General features: G+C 43.9%; 1 protein-coding gene across 3 annotated transcripts in view; it reads right to left on the bottom strand.

The window, feature by feature from the left end:
• DAPK1 (death associated protein kinase 1) overlaps positions 1–22,012 on the bottom strand; it is a 181,415-nt gene that overhangs the window by 28,418 nt on the left and 130,985 nt on the right. For 2 of the 3 annotated variants that reach the window (XM_090274248.1, XM_090274247.1), the window contains exons 11-19: positions 21,743–21,835; positions 20,126–20,245; positions 19,584–19,682; positions 18,653–18,751; positions 17,562–17,660; positions 16,431–16,628; positions 14,876–15,073; positions 10,675–10,773; positions 290–367 (exon numbers count right to left, since the gene is read on the bottom strand). In XM_090274248.1, coding sequence (XP_090130374.1) covers positions 290–367; positions 10,675–10,773; positions 14,876–15,073; positions 16,431–16,628; positions 17,562–17,660; positions 18,653–18,751; positions 19,584–19,682; positions 20,126–20,245; positions 21,743–21,835 — 1,083 coding nt within the window. The remainder of the gene's footprint in view (positions 1–289; positions 368–10,674; positions 10,774–14,875; positions 15,074–16,430; positions 16,629–17,561; positions 17,661–18,652; positions 18,752–19,583; positions 19,683–20,125; positions 20,246–21,742; positions 21,836–22,012) is intronic. The other variant, XM_090274249.1, reaches the window with a different exon arrangement.

Here is a 22,012-nt window from a genome sequence, read left to right as displayed (position 1 = left end):
TTCCTCCACCTTATGGGGGCCAGTAATACGGAGAGGGAGGGAGGAGGGAACCCAGGTACAGAGGCCAAATGGTCTCCATATCCAAATACATGAGACTCAGAAAAGGGACAGGTAGTTGATACATTTACGCAAATTAATATGCAAACCACAGGACAGGGACAACTGCCTTTTCATTTAGCGTGTGAGTCCAAAGCCTCATTCTTAGTGTTTACAGGGGAAAAGACACATTTTCACACTTTCACATTTCACATAAAGACAGAATTTCAGACTGACAAACCGAGTTTCTCACCTTTCGAAGTCTTGCAAGGAGACCTGCTACATGTTCATGCTGTTCTGATCTAGCAAGATCTTCTGCTGTCTTTCCATCCTGTGGGAGAAAAATGATTAGTTTCTTTCCTTTGCAACAGAGAGCTGTGTGTTCCGTATGCCAGTTCTGTCACAGGAGGCAGAAGCAAAAACGGGGGACAACAAGAGCGCATCCTGGCTTATTTCCCTTTCTGTGGAATACTTATTTCACTTGATTGTCCAGGAAAGGAGGGGAAGAAGTAGGACGATATTGTGCATTGGTGTTTTTAAAAACATTTTGATTGATTGATTGATTTCGGGGGTGGGGGGGAGAAACACTGATTTGTTGTTTCACTTATTTACGCATTCACTGGTTCATTCTTGTATGTAGCCTGAACACAGACCAAACCTGCAACCTTGGTGCATCGGGATGATGTTCTAACCAACTGAGCTACTCACCAGGGCCTTGCACTGGGGTTTTGAGGTCCAGTGGTGAGATGTCTCAGGCCCCCCAGGCTATATAATCAAACTCCGCACCCCGTTAGCGGGCAGATTACTCAGTGAACTGAACCTTTCTCTAATTAGGAAGAGGATAAAGATTGTCATTAGTTGCCAAATTTTAGTTAGTGCCCACTAACATCTTCAAATACTTCCACAGACATACTCCAGCGCTGATATCCTGCTAGATACTAGTAATTACTGTGCATTCAGAGAAAAGGCTTAGTTTAGCAGACACTTTTATCTAAAGAACTTCAGTGAACAAAAAGGAGGATGGGGACACAAAAGAGGCCACATACTAAACCTGACAAGCTCAGGGGAGGCCTGGATGGTGGCCTTACAAACTCAGAGACCTAGTGACCACATAGGATGGTCTAAAATTAAAACTTCCTAACTAAAGGCAAGTCATGGCAGGCAGTCATGTCTTAGGCTGGTACTGACTCTGACAAAGGTCAGCTTTGCCTTAACTGAGCCTGTCCATTGTCTTCTTACATCTGTGATCACATACCTTTGGAATGTCAGGGTAATTTCCTTTTCCCAGGCACTGGAGCACAGACCCTAGAACCCCTATTCTTATTGTTATCATGCTAATTGTTAACTATCCTATACCCACCAATGTATAAGAAGTATGTGTCTACCCGTTTTACTTTTTATCCAATCCCAGAGGTTTCCCCGCTTTGCTTTCTCCCGCCTCCCTACTCTATCACTAACACATTTCATGTAACCCCTTTATGCCTTCCCCTTTGATTCTACTGTATAAAATAAGGTGCAAAATTGCCATTCTCCGGAGCATTTTCTCAATCCGTTGCCATTTTGCTCTCTGGCAACTGTTGTCAAGTTTGGCCCAAATAAACTCATTAAAATTCTTACCGGTTTGGCCATTTCTTATGTCAACAAGAAAATAAGGGTCCACAGCACTTTGCTGTTTGCTTTTGCTTTAGAAAATTTCATAGGGCTGCAGATTCACACCAAATGGATTCATTTGTTTTTATACCATGAATGTGCGGGACAATGGCTAACGTTTACTGAGCACCTCGCAAGAATCTGTGTCTCGTCCAGTCCCCCGAGCTTTGTGTGGCCTGACTCAGTCACTCATGGGAGGTGGGAACTATGGCTGTTCCCATGCCACTGAGCGGGGGAGGGATACGAGGGGGCGCGGCGGGGGGAATGGAGGCTTAGGGGCTGTTCTGCTGCAGTTTTAGAAATCATTATAAATTTAAAAGTAGAAATGATGAGAAGTAATTTCTACAGCGATAAAGCTATGTTTGAAAAAATATTTTTCTTCTAATCCTCACCCGAGGATGTTTTTTCATTGATTTTAGAGAAAGAGGAAGAGGGGTGAACATCTACATGAGAGAGAAACATCGATCAGTTGTCTCCTATATGCACCCCACCAAGGACCAAACCCGCAACCTATGTGCATGCCTTGACTGGGAATTGAACCTGCAACATTTTGTTGTAAAGACAATGCTCCAACCAACTGAGCCAAGGGCAAAAACAATGTTTTTAAACAAGAAGAATAAGAAGCCTTTTGGCCTATCTTTTGATGTTTATCAGTAACAAATTCCCATTCCCATGGAAGCTGAAAAATCCCCAAATCTGTTTAAGAGTATACTTTCTGATTTCTCAAAGCAAGGCACTCTCTGAACCATGAGTGGGGTCCCATTAGACCAGCATTTCTCAGCCTTGGTATGGCTGACATTGTGGATGGGGTAATTCTCTGCTGTGGGGGCTGCCATGCACTGTGAGAAGTTTAACAGCATCCCTGGTCTCTATCACTAGATGCCAGTAGCACCCCCTTCCCCTGCTGTGACACCCCACACTGTCTCCTGCCATTGCCCCGTGTTCTCTGGGGGTGAAATAGCTCAGGTGAGAACCAGCATCTTAGGCTGAAGCTGGAAGCTCAGCAGGGCGCTCCAGAGGAGGCTTGCTTTACAGTTGCACGCCACTTCTCTCTGCTCCCTTAGAGTCCCGAGAAGTCATATATGGACAGGTGGGGGCTTCCAGTTTGTTTTGGAGGGCATTAGGTATTGTGACAGGCACCACACCCCCAACCAGAGACTCATGCTAAACGGTCGAGATCCTTTAGTGACATGGTAAGAAAAGATTCAGTTCAGCGGTTCCCAAACTCTCTGCACACTGGACTCACTGGTGTTTGAGAACTCCCACTGCCTGGCTCCCGCCCAGACACTCTGCTGCCATCAGAATGGGGTGAGACAGGGAAATCGGGGTTCAGCGCTCTCAAGTGACTTTATTGTGCAGGAAAGTTTGAGGGCCACCGCTTTAGAAATCAGAGCCTCAACTTCAGTTTTCTGTCTGCTGGCGTGTCTGGCCCCAGCCTTGACTTCCGTGGAAGACCTCAGACCTACCTACAAGACAGGCTGAGGATGTTCAACGACAAACCTTACTCTCCAACGCTAAGCCTCTCAATCGACAGAAGAACAATCGTCAACAGTAGTCCTTACATTTGCACCAGCACTTTACACTTTGCAAAACACATTACTCTAAAGGACATTCTTCAGGCTTCCAAGAGAAATGTCTGCCAATGCTGAGGAATAAGTATAAACTCTGGAGTTAGAAAGACTTGAATTTGAGTCCTGACTGTACCTCATCAGCTGTGGGGTCTACCACTTGGGCTCCCAGAGTTGGGGTTTCTTTAACTGCAAGATGGGAACAGATACTCACATTGCACAGGTTCTGAGCAGATTAGAGAAAACCAAATGGAAAGAACCAACACGTACCAGGCACAGGAAAAGCAAGCAGCGGTAATTATTAATAAAAGAGCTGGGAATGCTTCTAAAGTCCCTGGTTTCTATCTAAGAGGGAAAAGGGTAGGAAATGGATCTTTGCCATGTACCCCTGAGCAAGGTGCTAACTTCCCGGGCTGCACCTGGTCCAAGAGTGATCCTAACCTTCATTTGATACATGCAGTGGTCCAGGAAGGCTCAGTGAGAAAGTTATATCTGAGTCAAAATCTGAATGAAGAGGTGAGAGACCAAGCCATTGGCATGTCTGGAGGAAGTCCTGCACTTGTTGTGTGAATAACTGGTATTTGTGACAATGTGGCTGGTGCAGGAGCAGCAAGAGATGGGGTCAGGGAGGCCCCCCCTAGTCATAAGGACTGCCCTGATGTAGGGTCAGAGGCAGGGCATGATCTGACTTGGGTTTGAACAAGGTCACGCAGCTGCTGTATGAGGAAGACGGTGGACAGGTGAGGCTGGGAGCAGGGAGACCAGCTAGGAGACCAGCTAGGAGACCAAGACAAATTACACGTGATCACGGCCAGGGGCTCCCAATCTTGTGGGAGACTCCACAGTCAATTCCAACAAGCAAGAAATGAGGGCAAATCATACCTGCTGAAGGGGGCTGAAAAAGAGGAAGCTTCCTGGGCTCCCGTGGAATACTGAAATATGAGAGGCATTTTTGTCTTGAAATCTTCCTGCCACTAGTATCATCCACTGCTGTGTGCTCAGGCACCTGCTATTAGGCATTAAAAGTCTCTTACGTTGGGGCCAAGATGGAGGTGTAGGCAGACATACTGTGTCTCTATCCACAACTAGGAAGGAATACAACTACCTCAAAACCAGACACAACCAGAAGTTCCAGAAAATCACTGCATGGAAGTCCAGCAAACAAAGATATAAGAAAAAAACAAAAACAAAAACAAAACTCATCTAGACAGGTAGGAGGGGCAGAGCCAGGGCAGAGAGGATGCAGTGTGGGGGTGGCAGCAGTGGCGGCAGCAGCAGGCCAGCAGAAAGTGCAGTTACACATTTTAAAAAGTCAGGAGGGACACCTGGGGAGCGTTACCAACTCCTCACCAGATCTCGAAACCCACGGGCCCAGCACCGGGGAAAATCAAGCCTCATTGTTTCTGACTGTGCAGACCAGTAGGGGTTGGGGTGGAGGCAGAAACTGCCGGTCTCTCAGCAGAGTCTGCTTGTTAAAAGGGCCCCAACGGTCCTAGAATGTCCGTAAACCCACCCACTCTGGGAAAGACAGCCAGGGAAGCAGCTAGAGGGGTGCCAGTCCAGTGTGGAAGTGGGAGAGGTGCCTGGAAAAGGGGTGAGTGCTGGGCAGATGGCATTGTTCCCTCTTAGACCCCTCCCCCACATACAGCGCCACAACGTGGTGAAACAGGTCGCCCTGTACTGACGAATCCCTAAGCTCTGCCCCTTACAATGTAACAGGAGTGACAGCTCTACCTGGAACACAGAGGCAAACAAACACAGGAGCCTATCAGAATGAGGAGACAGAGAAGTATGGCCCAAAAGGGGGAACAAGTCAAGATTCCAGTGGGAAAACTAAGTGACAAGAAGATAGCCAACCTAACAAATGAGGAGATAGACAACCTAACAGACACAGAATTCAAAACACTGGTGATAAAGATGCTCACAGGCTTGACAAATATGCTTGAATATGGCAAACACATAAGGGAAGAAATGAAGGCTATGCTAAGTGAAGCGAAGGAAAATCCACACAAAACCAATGGTGAAGGGAAGGAAACCAGGGTTCAAATCAATGATTTGGAATATAAGGACAAAAATAAATAAATAAATAAAGTCAACCAGTGCAGAACGAGGAAGCAAGAATTGAAAAAGATGAGAAAAACTTCCCAAATTTTGCAAAGGAGATGGACATACAGGTCCGGGGAGAATGGACGGTCCCAGGCAAGCTGGACCTAGAGGGGACCACACCAGGACGCATCATGACTGAGATGCCAAAGGTGAAAGATAAAGGCAGAGTACTGGGGGCAGCAAGGGAGAGGTGGAGAGTTGCCTACAGGGAGGTGCCTATAGGACTATCAGCTGATTTCTCAGAGGACACTTTGCAGGCAGGAAGGGACTGGCAAGCAGTATTCAACGTGATGAAAAGCAACCTACAACCAAGATTACTCTATCCAGCAAAGCTCTCATTTGGAATGGAAGGGCAGATGAAGTGCTTCCCAGACAAAGTGAAGCTGAAGGAGTGCATCATCACCAGGCCATTATTATGTGAGATGTCAAAGGGACTTACTTAAGAAAAAGAAGATCAAAACTATGAACACTAAAATGACAACAAACTCAACTATCAACAACTGAATCTAAAAAATACAAACAAAATACAATTAAGCAAACCAGAATAGGAACAGAATCACAGGTGTGGAGATCATTTGGAGGGTTATCAGCTGGAAGTGGGCAAGGGGAGAAATGAGGAAATGGTGCAGGGATTAAGAAGAATAATCGGTTGGTACAAATAGACAGGGGGAAGTTAAGAAAAATATAGGAAAGGGTGAAGCCAAAGAACTTATATGCACAACCCATGGACATGAACTAAGGGTGGTGGGATTGCTGGAGGGAAGGGGGGTACTGGGCAAAGGAGAGCAAAGGGGAAAAAAATTGGAACTATGTAACAACATAATCAATAAAACATACTTTAAAAAAAGCAAAAATTAAAAAAAAGCACAAGCAACGAAATAAAAAAGTAGATAAACTGGAAAAAAAAGTCTCTCACTTTGAAGGAAGAAGCACATCATGTCGCCTCATGGTGTGTGTGCACACAAGAGGGCACTCTGTGCAGGAGGAGGAGGGGGTGGAAGCAGGCGATTCAGAGGGAATGAACAGCATGTGCCAATCTGATAAGGTGGAAGCTAGCGAGGGGCTTCCCATGACCGAGTCTGCAAATAGTTCCTTTCCTGAGGAGGTACAGGGGTGAAGGGTGAAGCTGGGCAGTGGGCAGGGGCCTGGCCCTGGGGGTCACATTCTGAAGACCACAGAGCCCCGGAATGATGTAAAATCAGAATGCACTGCAGATTATCTTTCCCAGAATGATATATATGGTGGCAGAATGGAACTGTCATGGCAGCCACGAGGCTACAGTCAAAGGACCAGTTCTGAGGGTGAGCTGGTCCCTAGGGGGAACACACAACGAGGCCCTTAACCAGGTGGAGGTAGGGAGATGGAGAGCTGTGGGTTCCAGAAGGACCCAGGTCATGGCCACCGGTACGATGCTGGGGACAAGAGCTTCCACGCTCCTGGGCAGACACCCGGACACATGCTGAAGCCCATTGTGAAGGTCAGAAACTGGGGGAGAAGAGGAGCAGACCCGGAGGGAGAGGACAGTGCATGGAGGCTGTGTCTGGGTGTGGCACTCGGGGGGCAAGGGAGGCTGGAGACCTGGACGTGGGCCTGAGCTCAGGTGCAGCCCTGGAGCAGGTGAGAGGACCAGGGGACCAGCCAGGAGGGAGTAGCTGCCAGAGAACGTGGAGTTGGAGGGGGTTGAACAGGGGCAGGAGGAGAAGCCGAGCAGGTAGGATTTTCTCATCCAAGGCAGGAGACTCTCAGGAAAGTGTGAAGTCCTGGAGAGGTAACTAGTGAAACAGGATTTAAAGGAGCTGTTGGCACTTAGGTGAGAAAGATTGTAAAGAAAGGCAAGGCAGGGATTACTACAAAAGTCAGAGTGGGGTTTACTCTAAGGGCTGGGAGAGGGATAGTAGCAAAAGACCTGGAAAGTTCTGTTTCTGGATCTGAGTGGCGTTACAAAGGTGTTTGTCTTAATCATAGAGCTTTACTTTTATTTTTGTTGTTGTTCATATGCTTTCTTTAAACTTATGTTTTATAATAGAAGTTTTGAAGATGAGAGCTACCAGGAGGTGACTGGGGACCTTGCTGAGAGTCACAAGGAGTTGGACTGTGGAGGGTGGAGGAGGGGCAGAGCACAAGAAAAAGGAGAGGACAGGACATTCAGAGAACAGAAAGGGAGAGGAAAGACAACGCTAGAGGGCGCTGCAAGATCAAGGGCTCTGGGGAAGGATGGGAAGGAGGGCTCCTGCTCAGGCAGTGCTGAGAGGAGCCTGCAGAGGAGGCAGCTTGCTCTGTGCTGTCCCTACAAGTGGCTACTTAGTGCTTGACTTGTGGCTGTGGTAAGATGTGCTCTGGGTGTAAAACACACATAGAATTTTATTTTATTTTTTATCTTAAATTAAAAAAAATTGATTTAGAGAGAGGAAGGGAGAGAGAGAGAGAGACCAAGTGCGCTCATTAGTTGATTCTTGTATGTGCCCTGACTTTGGTGTATGGAGTTGATGCTCTAACCAACTGAGCTTCCCAGCCAGGGCACACACTGGGTTTTAGACAGTACAAACCAAAGAATGTGAAATATCTCAATAATTTAAAAATACTGATTACAGGTTGAAATAATATTTTGCATCTCTTTGGTGTCGTTCTGTACACCAAAAGGCTGAAGGTTCAATTCCTGGTCAGGGCACATGCTTAGGATGTGGGTTCCATCCTTGATTGAGGGGAGGCAAAGATTGATGTTTCTCTCTCTTTCTCCCCCGCCCCACCTTTCCCCCTTCCTCTTTCTCTAAAACCAATAAAAACATATCCTTGGGTGAGGATTAAAAAGAAAAGAGCTATAGCAAGTGTTCCAGAATATCTAGGTAGGATAATTAATAAAGATGGCTGCCCTAAACAACAGATTTTTGATGTAGGTAAAACAACCTTCTATTGGAAGAAGATGGCATCTAGGACTTTCCTAGACAGAGAGAAGTCAATGCCTGGCTTCAAGGCTTCAAAGGACAGGCTGATTCCTTTGTTAGGGGCTAATGCAGCACATCACTTTAACTTGACGTCAATGCTCATTTATCATTCTGAAAATCCTAAGGCTCTTAAGAATTACGGTAAGTCTACTCTCTAAACAGAACAGCAAAGCCTGGATGATACCATATCTCTTTACCACACAGTTTTAAGTCCACTGTTGAGACCTACTGCTCAGAAAAAGATTCCTTTCAAAATATACTGCTCATTAACAATGCACCTGGCTACCCAAGAGCTCTGATGGAGATGTACAATATTAATGTTTTCATGCCTGTTAACACAGCATTCATTCTGCAGCCCATGGATCAAGGAGTAATTTTAACATTTAAGTCTTATTATGTAAGAAATACATTTCAAAAGGGTATATCGGCCATAGATGGTGATTTCTCCGATGGATCTGGGCAAATTGAAAACCTTCTGGAAAGAATTCACCATTCTAGATGCCACTAAGAATATTTGTAATTCATGGGAAGAAGTCAAAATATCAACATCTACATGAGTTTGGAAGAACTGATTTCAACCATCATGGATGATTGGAGGGGTTCAAGACTACTGTGGAGGAAATAATTGCAGATATTGTAGAAATAGCAAGAGAACTAGAATTAGAAGTGGAGCCTGAAGATGTGACTGAATTGCTGCCATCTCATGATAAAATGAACTGATGAGGATTTACTTCTATGGATGGTCAAAGAAACTGGTTTCTTGAGATGGAAGTCTACTCCTGGTGATGATGCTCTGAAGACTGTTGAAAGGACAACAAAGGATTTAGAATATTACATAAACTTAGTTGATAAAGCAGTGGCAGGGTTTAAGAGGATTGATTCCAATTTTGAAAGAAGTTCTATTGTGGGTAAAATGCTATCAAATGGCATCACATGCTACATAGAAATTGTGAAAGGAAGAGTCAATCCATGCAGCAAAACTTCATGGTTGTCTCATTTTAAGAAATTGCCACAGGCAACCCAATCTTCATCAACCACCTCCCTGATGGGTTGGCAGCTATCACATCAAGGCAAGACCATCTACCAGCAAAAACGTTACCAACTCTCTGAAAGCTCAGATGATGGTTAGCATATTTAAGCAATGAATAATTTTTAATTAAGGTACATACAGTGTTTTTTGTAGACATAATGCCACTGAACACTTAATAGACTACAGTGTGATATAAACATAATTTTTATATGCACTGGGAAGTCAAAAAAATTTGTGTGACTTGCTTTATTGTATTTTCTTTATTGCTGTAGTCAAGGACTGAACCCACAACATCTCTGAGGTGTGCCTATATCCTAGACTAAAGGTCAGCAAACACTTTCTGTAAAGGGCCAGGTAGTAGATATTTTGGACTCTGTGGGCCACAGGGTGTCTGTCACAAGTGCTCACCTCTGCCCCTGTAGTGTGAAAGCAGCCACAGGCAATACAGAAATGAGCATGGCTATGTCCCAGTGAAACCTCATTTACAGAACCAGGCAGCAGCTGGATTTGGCCCATGGACCAAAGTTTGTCAGCCTCTTTATGATTCCAAGAAATGAGGTCCTCCTTCCAGCCTCAGCACCCTGATTCCCTCCAGGTTAGCCTCTGTATTTTAAAACTACGATGGATCTCCTTAGAAAAACACTTTATGTTGGCCAAGCACTATGAGTTTCAGGAATCTTCCACATGAGAGAATGGAGGGTCGACCCACTGCTGGGCCAGAAACAACTCATAGATAATACACTGCAGTGAACGACGGTACCCTTATCTCATTAGCTGATGTGTTCTCTGCTTTGGTATTTCATGAAATGTGAATCGAAGGGCTGCTTCTGCAGGGAGGTACCAGGCCTGGAATAACGAGTGGGGAGTAAAGGCAACTGAAGAAATCTCACTTAAAAATAACTTGCAGGCCTAAGAGCAAAGCCAGGCTTTTAAACAAGAAACAGAAGTTCTTATCAACTGTTCCCCACACACCCAGGGCCCCCCCTCCTAGAACCTCCTCCTCCCCAGAAACCCGCAGCGCCTCCAGTGCCCTGCGTGAAGTGGGACATTTAGGAAAGGAGAACACACACATCTAATAAGACAGGCAAAGGCACAGTTGTATAACACAGGGAACAAAAGGCTGGTGGGAAGCCGCAGGCATTCCTGGCAGCGCGGGCCTGGAGAGAAGAGCATGAAGCAGTAACCACAGAGTGTCCTGGGTTTGTGCGGGCCGATGTCCACAGCACTGCAGTGGACGGGCTGACCCTTCCCAGCTGCTTGTCTGCATTGGAACCCAGTTGCCAACAATACCTTTAGACCTGAGATGTTTTCAATCCATTTTTCCTGCAGGAAGGCTACTCACCGAGGTCAGCGCCTCCACATTGGCGCCTGACAGACAGAGGTAGCGGACCACATCAAGAATCCCATTGTTGGAGGCAAGGTGGAGAGGTGTTCGTCCATACTGGAAGAGACAAAAGAGACCCAAGAGAGTCCTTCTCACGATGGTGCCTGAGGATAACATTTATGGAGTCTACCCCACAGGGCCAGCATTGTGTGGGCAATCTCGGAAAGAAAGCGGAGGTGTGGTCTGCCTTCTCTAGAAACTCGCTGTCTCCTGAGGGAGGCAAGCCAAGCAGAATGTTTTCAAGTATTTTTCAGTTAAAGAGTAACTTCAACGTAAAACTTCAAAAGATGAAAGAGTGGGAGGCTTATCATAAGGTAATTAAGTCTCTTGCTGTGCTGGCATATAGGAGGTTTGAGTCAGGGTTTAAGGGCTGGCCCCAAGGCTCCAGAAAGATCTGAACCACAGTTCAAATTTAGACATTGCAATGGGAAGGTGGAATAGAAGGACAGCCATTGAAGACACTCTAATGAGGTGAAACTCCAAGGCCATGCCCACCATTTTTTCTTTATGCTTATGGTTCCCAAACTGTGCCGGGGCACCTCAGGGCACTGCAGTAAATTCATGGGGGCTTGATAAATATTTTAAATTTTTGATGAAACTGGCAGGTTCAGATACCAGGTAAACTACTAGCTCCAGGTAGTTCAGAGTATCAACATTAGATTGCACCGTCTTCCTTTCAATGACAGCATGCCTGCACAGCAGGGGTTTGGCGATTGCTGTGATAAGAACCAAGTGTCTTGAGAAAATTAATGTAGAACAAGCAGCAAGGACTGTGATGTTCAATCTGAGTCCCAGGTCTGAGGAGTAGGGAGGTGCCAACAAGCACACACATCCCATTACTACATAATTGTGGTTATGTAAGAATGAAATTAAAATATTAATTTTCTTCCAATCTATGTGGATCATTTGTTGCAACATCTATTAACTCGTTAGGATATAAATACTCATTAAGTTGTTTAGACCGAGCTACTTAAAAAACAGAACTGTTAGGTATTTCTTTGGCCCTGGGGGAACCATGAAAAAATTCCTAGGACACTACAGATGCTGGGAACCAAGAGAGTCTGGGTATCTGTCTTATGCTGTTTGTTAGCAAATAAAGGTTTGTGTTCTGAAGTTAACACAGGCTCACTTAAAATATCCAAACAACATAGAAGGATAAATGTAGAAAATAGAAGTCTTCCTCCCCTACTCTCCGCCTCCCCCCAAGTTCCCTTACTCAGAGCTAGCCCTACTTAACATTTTGGGGCATTTCCTTCCAAGCCTTTATCTATGAATGTATAAAAGAAGATAATGTAAAAAATCAAGAAGTAACCATACTCCACATTCTATTCTGTCATTTGTTTCATTTACCTAACTATAGATTGTGAACACTTCTCCATGTCTGTAACTAAACCGACTACATTCTTTTGGATACCTGAATAACATCCACTATATGGATGTGTCTTAGTTCATTAGCCAGCCCACTGAGGATGGCCACTTAAGGCGGTTCCATTCCTTGCCATTATAAATAATTCTGCAAGGTGTGTACATATTTGTGTTTTGTCTATTGTTATCTTCTAGAGTGACTTAGAAGGCAGATTAAGCTTTCAAGTGCCCCACACCATTTGTCAGCTATAGGGGCATCCAGACAGTCCCCAAACATACACACATGCTTCCCTCAGTCTGCAATACTGGTTCCCCTCTTCTTGATCTGTCACAGTCCCAATTAGTTTAAATGATTGCTTCTGAAAAGCTTTCCCTAGTTTCCTTAATGTCCAGATGTCAGCGTTTCCATAGCACCTGTGCGTCTGTCATGAGACATGAGATGCTATTATACTGAGAAGCAGCCCAAGGGCAAGAACCATCCACTCTGCTGCCCACGAGCTCCCTCCCACGTGTTTGGCACAGTGCTGTCAGAGAGAGCCTAAACTTCTCTCCTGCTCATGGATGTACATGTGTGTGCACCTGTGTGTACATGTGTTTGTGTGTACATGTGCTGTGTACAACACTATCTCCGCTGATGAGAAGAGTCAACACAAAAGGAACAAAGGGCTGGCTGTGTGCTCGGCACCATCTATTTCTTCTCTTCTCATGTGTTCCTGAACATGGCCAAGTTCAATAGCCACTCTCCTGATTTTCATACGAGACAAGGGAAGACTGAGCAAGGTCTGTTCCACTGCGATGAGTGTCAAAGATAGTGACAAGTTCATGTCACATCCTGGTGACAGGGGTAGGATCTGAATGGCCATTTTTATCTCTGGGGGAACTGAATCCAGGTACGGAAAAGGCCCGCTATGGGAAGGAGGGGCAGTCTGCCTGTGGGGCAGTCACTGTGCTGACAGCCTGTTCCTACGGCGAGTCCATGTAAAGCCAGCTGTCCTTTCCGGGGAAATAATGTCTTGCTCCTTACTTTTCTCACATCATTTAAGTTCCTCTAGAACTCCTGTTATCCTTCCTAACAACAACAACAAAGAAGCTGACACCAGCCCTTCTGGAGAAGGTGAGAGACCCACAGACTTGCTTTGGGCTGAGCTTCTGAGCACTCAAGGCAACCTGGGGGGCTTATCTTCAGGTCCAAGAACTGCTCCTCAGCTGCCTGCTGCTGCTCCAGGCAGGTTCCGAAGAATGCTCTCAACTTGGCTGCTGATTCCAAGAGGTTGAAATTGTGAAACTAGTGAGTTTTCCTCCGTCTGAGCTCAATTCAATGACAAAATTATCTATTGAATGCCCTCGTTGTCAGTGTAGATGAACTACCATGGCCTTCTACAGAATCAAAAATGTCAGGCTTCCTAATAAGTTCAATTAAAAAAAAAAAAAGTTGAGGCTTTCCCATTAAATGAGCCAGTTGTTTTTAAACCTGAAAGTCTAGGACTGTGTTGCGGAGTATTTTAGAGAGCATATTTAACAAACGCACTTTTTGCATTTAGGCATGAGGGGAACACCCAGTCCCTTCCTTAGGTTAGTGCAAAACAACATGAGACATGGCGCTTCTTCACCTCAGCAGTGCGTACAATGGCCAAGTCTAAGTGTATTCCAATGAGTGCTACGATGCTCCTTGAAGCCGCTTTTTATTCATTCAAAGACCCCTAGAAGGAAAGCCAAGCTCTTGATGCTTCTTAACATTACATTTGACTTTCCCCTTAAGCCACTTACATAACTGACTTGGCAGGATTGGAATGGGATAAACTAAGAAAGCAACCAGCAGCTAATGACTAAGACCGAGGAAATTGCCTTTTCATATTTCTAGAATGTGAAGATTACCCATTTCAATTTCCATTAGAATTAATCACATGATATGCAACAGAAATAATTTTTTTTGGTAGAAGTAAAATTTTCTAGCTGTTTCAGATATTAAATCTTTTACCTCAAACAAATCATCATAAAATCTTGCCTGCATCAGACCTGCCATTTATTAAAAATATTTCCCACAATTAATAAGATAATGGTATTTGGACTTAGTTTTTAACATAATCTTAATAGAACAGTGCTTGCTTTTCACACAGTCACAGGGACAAAACCACATGAATAGTCAACTGTTTTATCTTATTTGGTAATGCAAATCTAGATGGTATTTAGAGAAAGGGAAGGTGTTAGTTAACATCTAGAAGTCAACATAATGAGATTTAAAAAGAAAATCAACCTGGGAACATGGAATTATTTATTTTTATTTCTTTTTTATTCACAAAATAATAGCATCCTTTTGGTCTTACAAAATTTGGTCTTACACAAAAAAAGGTGTAATAAACTTTTGACCATAAAACTCTCAATGGGGGAAATGTAAGAAGAGAAATCTGGTCCTAGGAATCTCAATCAAATCATAACTCATTAGGTGTTTCCTAAAGACTTAGAGCTCCAGAAAGATGCCCCAATTTGTACCATGTTCTCTGATTTCTCTACAGGTAGACGGTGTCTGTTTATCTGTCTGTCTGTCTCTTAAAACTCATAAGTAGTAAACCAGGTTAGGTAGGAAGCACTTATTAATGTAATTACCTTCTGTTACAAAGTTATTTAAAAGTCATATGTAAGATATGACTTAAAGTGGAGAGTCCTATAAAAAAGAACAGGTCCACATGAGTAACACTTGACTGAACAATGAAGAAACACAAAGAGAAACTTGGACAGAATCCAGAAGCAGGTCAACAGACACTGGCCCTTCAGGGATCTTTCCCTCCAGCATTACCTTGTTTGAGATATCCAAATTGCATTTGGCTTCACAGAGGGCCACCACAATAGGCACATTGCCGTCTTTGCAGGCCACGTGGAGCGGGGTGTTGCCATGCCTGTCTTGGAAATCGACAGAACAGCCCTGGCTGATGAGAGTCTGAACGACCTCCATCTGACATCGTCTCACAGCAAGATGAAGAGCAATGTGTCCATCCTGTAACAGACACCCGGGGCCATGAGCACTTTCACTTAGGCACCTGGCCTTGCCTTTCTAGCTGCCATCAGACTAGGTGTAGTTGGCAACAGGATCCCTACTACAAAGCCAGATGGAGGATTAGAAACCACAAGCTTTACTCCTGTGGGAGTGGGGTCGGGGAGAGGCTCCATACATTCCTTTCTGAATGATCAGACTATGCTCACCATCAGCATGATTAATCTAGGCTTGGCCAGTACCACAGGACAGAAAGACTTGACATTTTTGTCTCTGAATATATAGACTTAAGGAATTGTTGGTACTCCAATAGCCTATTTTATCCAGTAGGTGAAAAATACTTTTCAAAACATTTGCTCAGCAATCTTTAAACCAGGAGAAACTGAGAAAGCGATGTGAAGTAATATGCTTGAGGGCTGTCATATATATGAAAAGCAAATATAACATGCTTAACCTCTGTATCTCACTAAAGAGCAGCCTGAGAATTCCTTCTACCTATTACAGAATCCTTGGTGAGCAGATGGGCTGAGTTTCAGGAGCTGGGTAGAGGGTTTGGAAATAATTCTATGACTTATCTGTTGTTCTAGGGTTTCTTAATCTCAGCATATTGATATTTTGTCCTCTCCTGTGGGTTTGTAGGATATAAGCAGCACCAATGGTCTTTACTAGATGCCAGGAGTAACACCCACCCATGGCGTGACAACCAGTAAATGTCTCCAGCCATTACCAAATGTCCCTTGAGGGCGAGGTCGCCCCTAGTTGAGAACCACTTCTCTGTACCATGAAAATACTCCACAAATGGCAGTTACTAAATTAACTACAGTGTCCAAATCTAACTACACACGGCACCCCCTCAGCCTCATTTTAAGTACAGGTTAACAATAAAAACAGATTATGTTGAATTGTTTAATTAAAAAAGGAATACCTGGCCTAGAATAGAGAAATAAGAATGGTTTATTGTTTTCCGACAAAATAGTAGGTGAACGAAATAAATAAGTCACCTATTTTTTTTATCTACAAATTAATAGTGTGTTGCTAATTTTAGTCCTAAATGAAGATTGTCTTAGGCTCAGCATCATCACTGTATCTGCTCCAAGCTAAAAAGGCTAAAAATAAAAAAGAGACTTGAGTAATCTGGCCAATTCACAAATTCTGTTACATGACACAGATAAATATTAATTATTAAACAGAATCTAGAAAAGTTCATGGAATCTTTGGAACAGAGAAGAGAAAGGGTAATTACAATTTGCTGCATTCAAGTTTATTTTAGGTAAACTAATTGAGAAAGCCTTGTTTGTGGTCCCTCCAGACCCCTAGATCACTCCTCAGTGAGTCTGATACATTCACCCATAAAAAGTACCTTGTCAGAGGCATTAAGGTCGGCTCCGTGTTCAGCCAGACACTCTACGATGTCGTGGTAGCCCCTGGCAGAGGCTGTCAGGAGGGGTGTCTCTCCTTCTCGGTTCTTAATGTTCACGTTGCAGCTGGCCTCACACAGGGCTTTGGCCACAGAGTAATAGCCGTGCCAGGCAGCACAGTGCAGAGGGGTTTCTTCTTCCTGCTCAAGGAGACAAGTGCGTAGAGGAGGAGACTGCAATAACGTGAAAGTAAGCACAAGCCTGATGAGAGTCCCTGCTGAATTCAGCAGCAAAGTCAAGGCAATGGAGAGAATGAGCAAACTGCTATTGGGGTGGACCAGTAACCTGAAATAACAAAGGTGGGCCTCTCCCTCATTAGTTTTCTTTCCTTAGTACTTGCGTGTTGGATGAATTTGGCATTCTCAGCATGTGAGTGGCAACTGACTTTTGGGAATGCACCGGAACCAACAGCTCGGCTGTTTTGAACAATACGGCCCCAGGGTAGGTGAATTTTTAGCATCTTTCTTATAAGAGTGCCTTCATTTACTTCATCTGAGATTACTAACAGGAGAGCGCTTCTTTGAACAAGAATTCTTCTAACAATCTTGATGCCTCATGGCTTCTCTCATGCATATAACATAAAGATGAGTCACATAAATGTATTATTGCTGTGGCAAATAAAATAACGGTGCTCTCCTAAGAAAAGGAAAGGGCTTGTTGTTGGGGCTTTAGGGCTATGCATTCATGGCTGACATCATTAGAAACATGTTTGTCTACGAGAGGCCATTCGAGTATGGTGGTTACTGTCGGACTCTGGAAACAGACTGTGTGGTTTTGAACCCCAAACCCCAGCTTCACCACTTAGGAGCTGTATGAACCTCTCCCTGCCTCAGTTTCCTCTTCTGTAAAATGAGAATGATAGCAATAGTAACCCACCACATAGAGCTGTCCAGAGGCTTAGATAAATGAATGTTAATAATGCTTCTACTTGAGGCTCTGCTCTCTGGAATCTAACCAGGAACTTGGATAAAGCTCAGAGGACTGGGCCGCATCACTGGCTCTGTACATCCATGCAGAGAGTACATCCATGCAGAGAGTAGAAGGGAGAGAGGATACCAGCCACCATGACCCACCTTGTCCTGGAAATTGGGATTGGAGCCAAAGTTGCACAGTAACTGAACCACATCGGCGTGACCATAGCGAGCTGCCACGTGAAGGGCTGTCTCTCCAGACTGCAAAACAAACACCCCAAGATTCAGAGCACCCCTGGAAGCAGGCTGTGGGGACCACAACACACGGGACTGGAGGATCACTCTACACACCCCTGGCTCCACATCTTCCCTACTGGGTGGCCTGCCCTTCTCCGTACAGATGCCCCTCTGATGCCTGGGCCAGGGACCCCGGGTGGACTGTCCACCACGTAGCTGGTGGTAAACCCACATATCTGGCTGCTCGTGTTTGTCATAAACACCCAGGGGAGAATGCTTTCTCTTGTCTGTGATGGCTGTTTTCAAACATCTTTATCTACTGATCCTCTATGTGATTTCTTTAAACACAAAAATCCCCCTTTTAACAACAGGTTCATCACACAGATATTTAAATGCGTATTTTTATTTACTAACATGTTTCAGTTTTCACTATGTTTAGAATTTCATTTCCTATATCCTCAGAGATTTTAAAACATCACTATTCAGCCCACACAATAATTTTCAGTGAATTAGTAATAGAAGCAACTTCCTTAAAGTATTTTACTTATATCTGCTAAAAAAATTGCCAGAATAAACTAATTAAAACAAAGCAAAACAAGGTACTTTATTGGCACCTGACAGAAAACTGTCATAATAAATTCAGTGTCTTTGATATGAATGTCATTCTTAGATACGGTGCAGAGCACAAACCATACAACTGTATGTGACAGCTCTGACCAAACATGACAAATTATTCTGCAGGTGTTAGAAGCAGAGAAGGGTTGCACCGCAGAATCTGTAATGGACGAGAAGGGAGGACTGCTAGGTGCAGGTGCAGGTTGTGGCATGGGCTGAATGAAACATAAATGTGAAAGTAGGTATCTTGCTGAGTCAATAATTTTTATAACATCTTTGTCCCCCAAAGCCTTACTTTACATGCACCGTCTCACTAATCGTCTTGATGTGCGTGGCAGGCCGAAGCTCAAGTGCAGCCTTTGATTCCTTTCCTTTGTTCCTAAGACGAGAAGGGGACTTACCTTGTCTTTAACATCCAAAGGGCATTTGTTCTCATGGAGAAATTTCAAGGTATCTACGTGGCCATGCCGAGAGGCCCAGTAGATGGCATTGGATCCACCCTGTACAAAAAGCAACATGGAATCATGTTTCCAGAGAGCTGATGGATCTGAATGCATGTCACTCAGACACACTCTATTTCCCTTCCTATGTGATGGCAAACTCCCAAGAAGCAACTTCCATGAGGAATAACACCCCCATTTCATTTATTATTTTTGCATAAGGACCGAGGTGATGTAAGATGTTAACATTCCAGGGAGCTGGGGGAAAGGGATAAGGGAGCTCTGTGTATTATCTTTGTAGATTTTGGGGGGTAAGTCTCAAATTATTTCAAAATAAAAAGGTTCTTCCCCCTTAAAACCTTTCTTTGAACTTCTGGTTAGAATTCCCTGTGTTGTCTAGGGCCAGATCTAGTCCTTTGACAGTCCTATTGAAAGTCTATGGAAGCTGATGACAGATCCACTGTAATGACTATCCGCTGTCAATCAATGTGTCTATACTTTCAAAGTGATTTATATCTCAAAGCACATCATCTTTCTCTGTGGCCCTAAGAAACAAGCAGACAAATACATTTCTGTTGAGATTAATTAGGCAATTAAAACTTCCAGATGTGACACCTTATAATGCTGTTGAGTAAATGTGATCGGTGAAGAGAAAAATCTAGGGTAGTGTACATGCAAAGGCTGATATCCAAAAACAGAGCCCAGAAGAAGGTCGATGTTTTCCTCTTTCTTTGTAACATATATTATATTGGACCAGGCTACTTGAGCAGTTCATCTTCCTTTATAGGAAACTGAAGTGGAACATACATGTTATTTTCTGTTACCTTTAGGATTAGAAACATTTGGGAATACTTAAAAAATTAACTTATTTGCAATAAAACAGAATTATGACCTTATCCTGGACATCGATCCTTGAGCCTCTTTTAATAAGCAACTGCAGCATCTGAATATTTCCACAGCCAGCAGCAATAAGTAATGGAGGTGTCCCATGCTGGAAAAGGCAAGAAAAACAATATTATTTTTCAGGTTTGGTAGGAAAGAAAAAGCCCAAACCCTCACTGCTGTCCTACACACCTTCCTACGTCTCAACAGGTGTGTAAGGACATGAATGAAGACAGTCAGAACATAGCACCTGTTCTCTTTTGGATTCACAATCAGAGATGACATTTTCATTTGCAGGATGAGATTTAAAATTTCATCGTTAGAGGTGTAATTGGTGCCTGAGGAATGGCCTTGCATGAAGAAAGGCCCTGAATGCAAAAAGACCTTATTTCTAAGTCAGTTCACTCTCTAAACAGAAGTTTTTTCACAGTACGGAGTTTGCAGCAAGAAGTGAGAACAAAGAAGCAAATGGGGTCCCTCCACCTTGGACTTGGAGGTGCACAGTCACCGTAACTACCACCCTCTACTATCCTTGATAGAACAGCATCAGACCTTATTGGGTTGGTTAACATCATAGTTGGACAGTGAGCCCAGGAGGTGCTGTAGGCCTGGGACATTGTCATCATTGATGGCATGGATGATGGCTTTCATCACAAAAGAGTCTTCCTCATCCTTGAGAGAGACAACAAAATGATTGTTATAACATGTCCTCATGATCACCAGGATATAGAGATGAACGAGAACCAAGGTCTGGGAGGAAGTCCTTCCACCTGGAGTTCCTTATACCACCCTAGGTCCCTCTTCTACCTTAAACGTTTCTTGCAGTAAATATAATTTCACCCAACTGATGATTCAGGATGATTTTAATGGATAATATTTAATCATTCTCATCATCTTGCTTAGATTAATAGTTTTTATTTTTTCTTTGGCCCCACTGCCAGCCTCACACAATTCCCAAATCCAGCCTTCCTCCTCTTCCTCTCCCTTCTTCTAACTTGCTTCTCTCCCACTTCTTTTTTCTTTTTAACATTTCCTATCTCTTTTTACTCTACAAGGCTAGAGTTCAAGCATCAGGGAAACCACTGACTTTAGGGGGAATATAAAGAGCCGGTGTCTGCTGATGTGTGATTCTGCCCTTGGAATCCCCAGGTTCTACTCAGGAAATGCCGACTATTCAGTTACATGAGTAGCCTGGTTCCCACAGAATCACCCTTTCTGCCTTTCCTGGAGTCCCCTTTACCTCCAGTGTTAACAAAGCCCTGTTGTCTGATTGTCAGAGGAAAGTCTTGTTGAATTCAAATATGTCTGATTGTATCTGAAGAGTTAATCTGTGATTAGGTTTCAGTTTGGATTAAGGGGGAAAAAATTACGGAGTTGTTCTCAAGGGCTTTGGACAGACAATAGAATGCCAACAAAGCAAGTGGATTTAGACTTCTGGTCTACCACCAACTATACCAATTATGCCTTACCGTATTTTCCTTGCTTTTCTGGGTGTGTGTATGGTGAGTGTGTGTGTGTGTGTGTGTGTGTGTTTTCAAGGGGAGGACTGTCTGCCCCTTTTGTACTATTATAATCCAAAGGTCTCCCAGGTCAGTGGCAACAGAAGGCTCTCATTTTAGTTCATAAAAATTAAAATGAGCCCTGGCCAGTGTGGTTCAGTAGATTGAGCACCAGCCCACAAACCAAAGGGTTGCTGGTTCGATTCCCAGTCAGGGCACATGCCTGGGTTGTGGGCCAGGGCCCTAGTTGGGGGCATGTGAGAGGCAACCACACATTAATATTTTTCTCCCTCTCCTTTTCCTTTCCTTCTCTTCTCTCTAAAAATAAATAAATAAAATCTTAAAAAAAGATTAAAGTGAGCTCTTCCTTCTTCTACTGGTCAGCCTCTCTTCTACCAAAATGTGTGTGTGGGAGGAGGTAAGTGGCAGTGTTAGAGGTAGTGGGGTGGGAGTAGCTATGATGCCAATCAAAACACAAAGAAAAATGATGAAAGAAGCAAGAGAGTACATCAAATCAGCCACCCCAGCTCCCTACCCTGAGAGAAGAAGGGCAGGCCTCACATTTATATGACTTCAGATTTTCTGAGCTGTTGAACAAATCAAGTAACCTAGGCATCCTGAGCACACAGTGCTAAGAACGAACCTCACCAAGGCAAACAAATTTGCTTACCAGAGTGTCATCGCTTCTGGCAACACTCATGTTACTTCTGGACAAGAACGACCTGGATAATCTTTGGCACAGTGATATCAAGCGAACGGATTGCTTTAAAGAAAAGAAAAGGATGATAAATAAAGGCAGAGGGAGAGGAGGAGAGAGAGCTTATGTAACAATACTCAAATTAGTGCAAGTGACAGCCTTTGAGATGGTGTTCACTGTGGACAGCATGTATTCTTCAGGGGCAGCCATAAGTAGGTTGAATCATATTTCCTCAAAGAATAA

This window comes from Furipterus horrens, unplaced genomic scaffold (genome assembly GCF_987537825.1).
Source record: "Furipterus horrens unplaced genomic scaffold, mFurHor1.1.pri manual_scaffold_4, whole genome shotgun sequence".
NCBI lineage: Eukaryota > Metazoa > Chordata > Mammalia > Chiroptera > Furipteridae > Furipterus > Furipterus horrens.
Note: the sequence above shows the minus strand (reverse complement) of the source record. Positions and strands in the feature narration are given on the sequence as shown.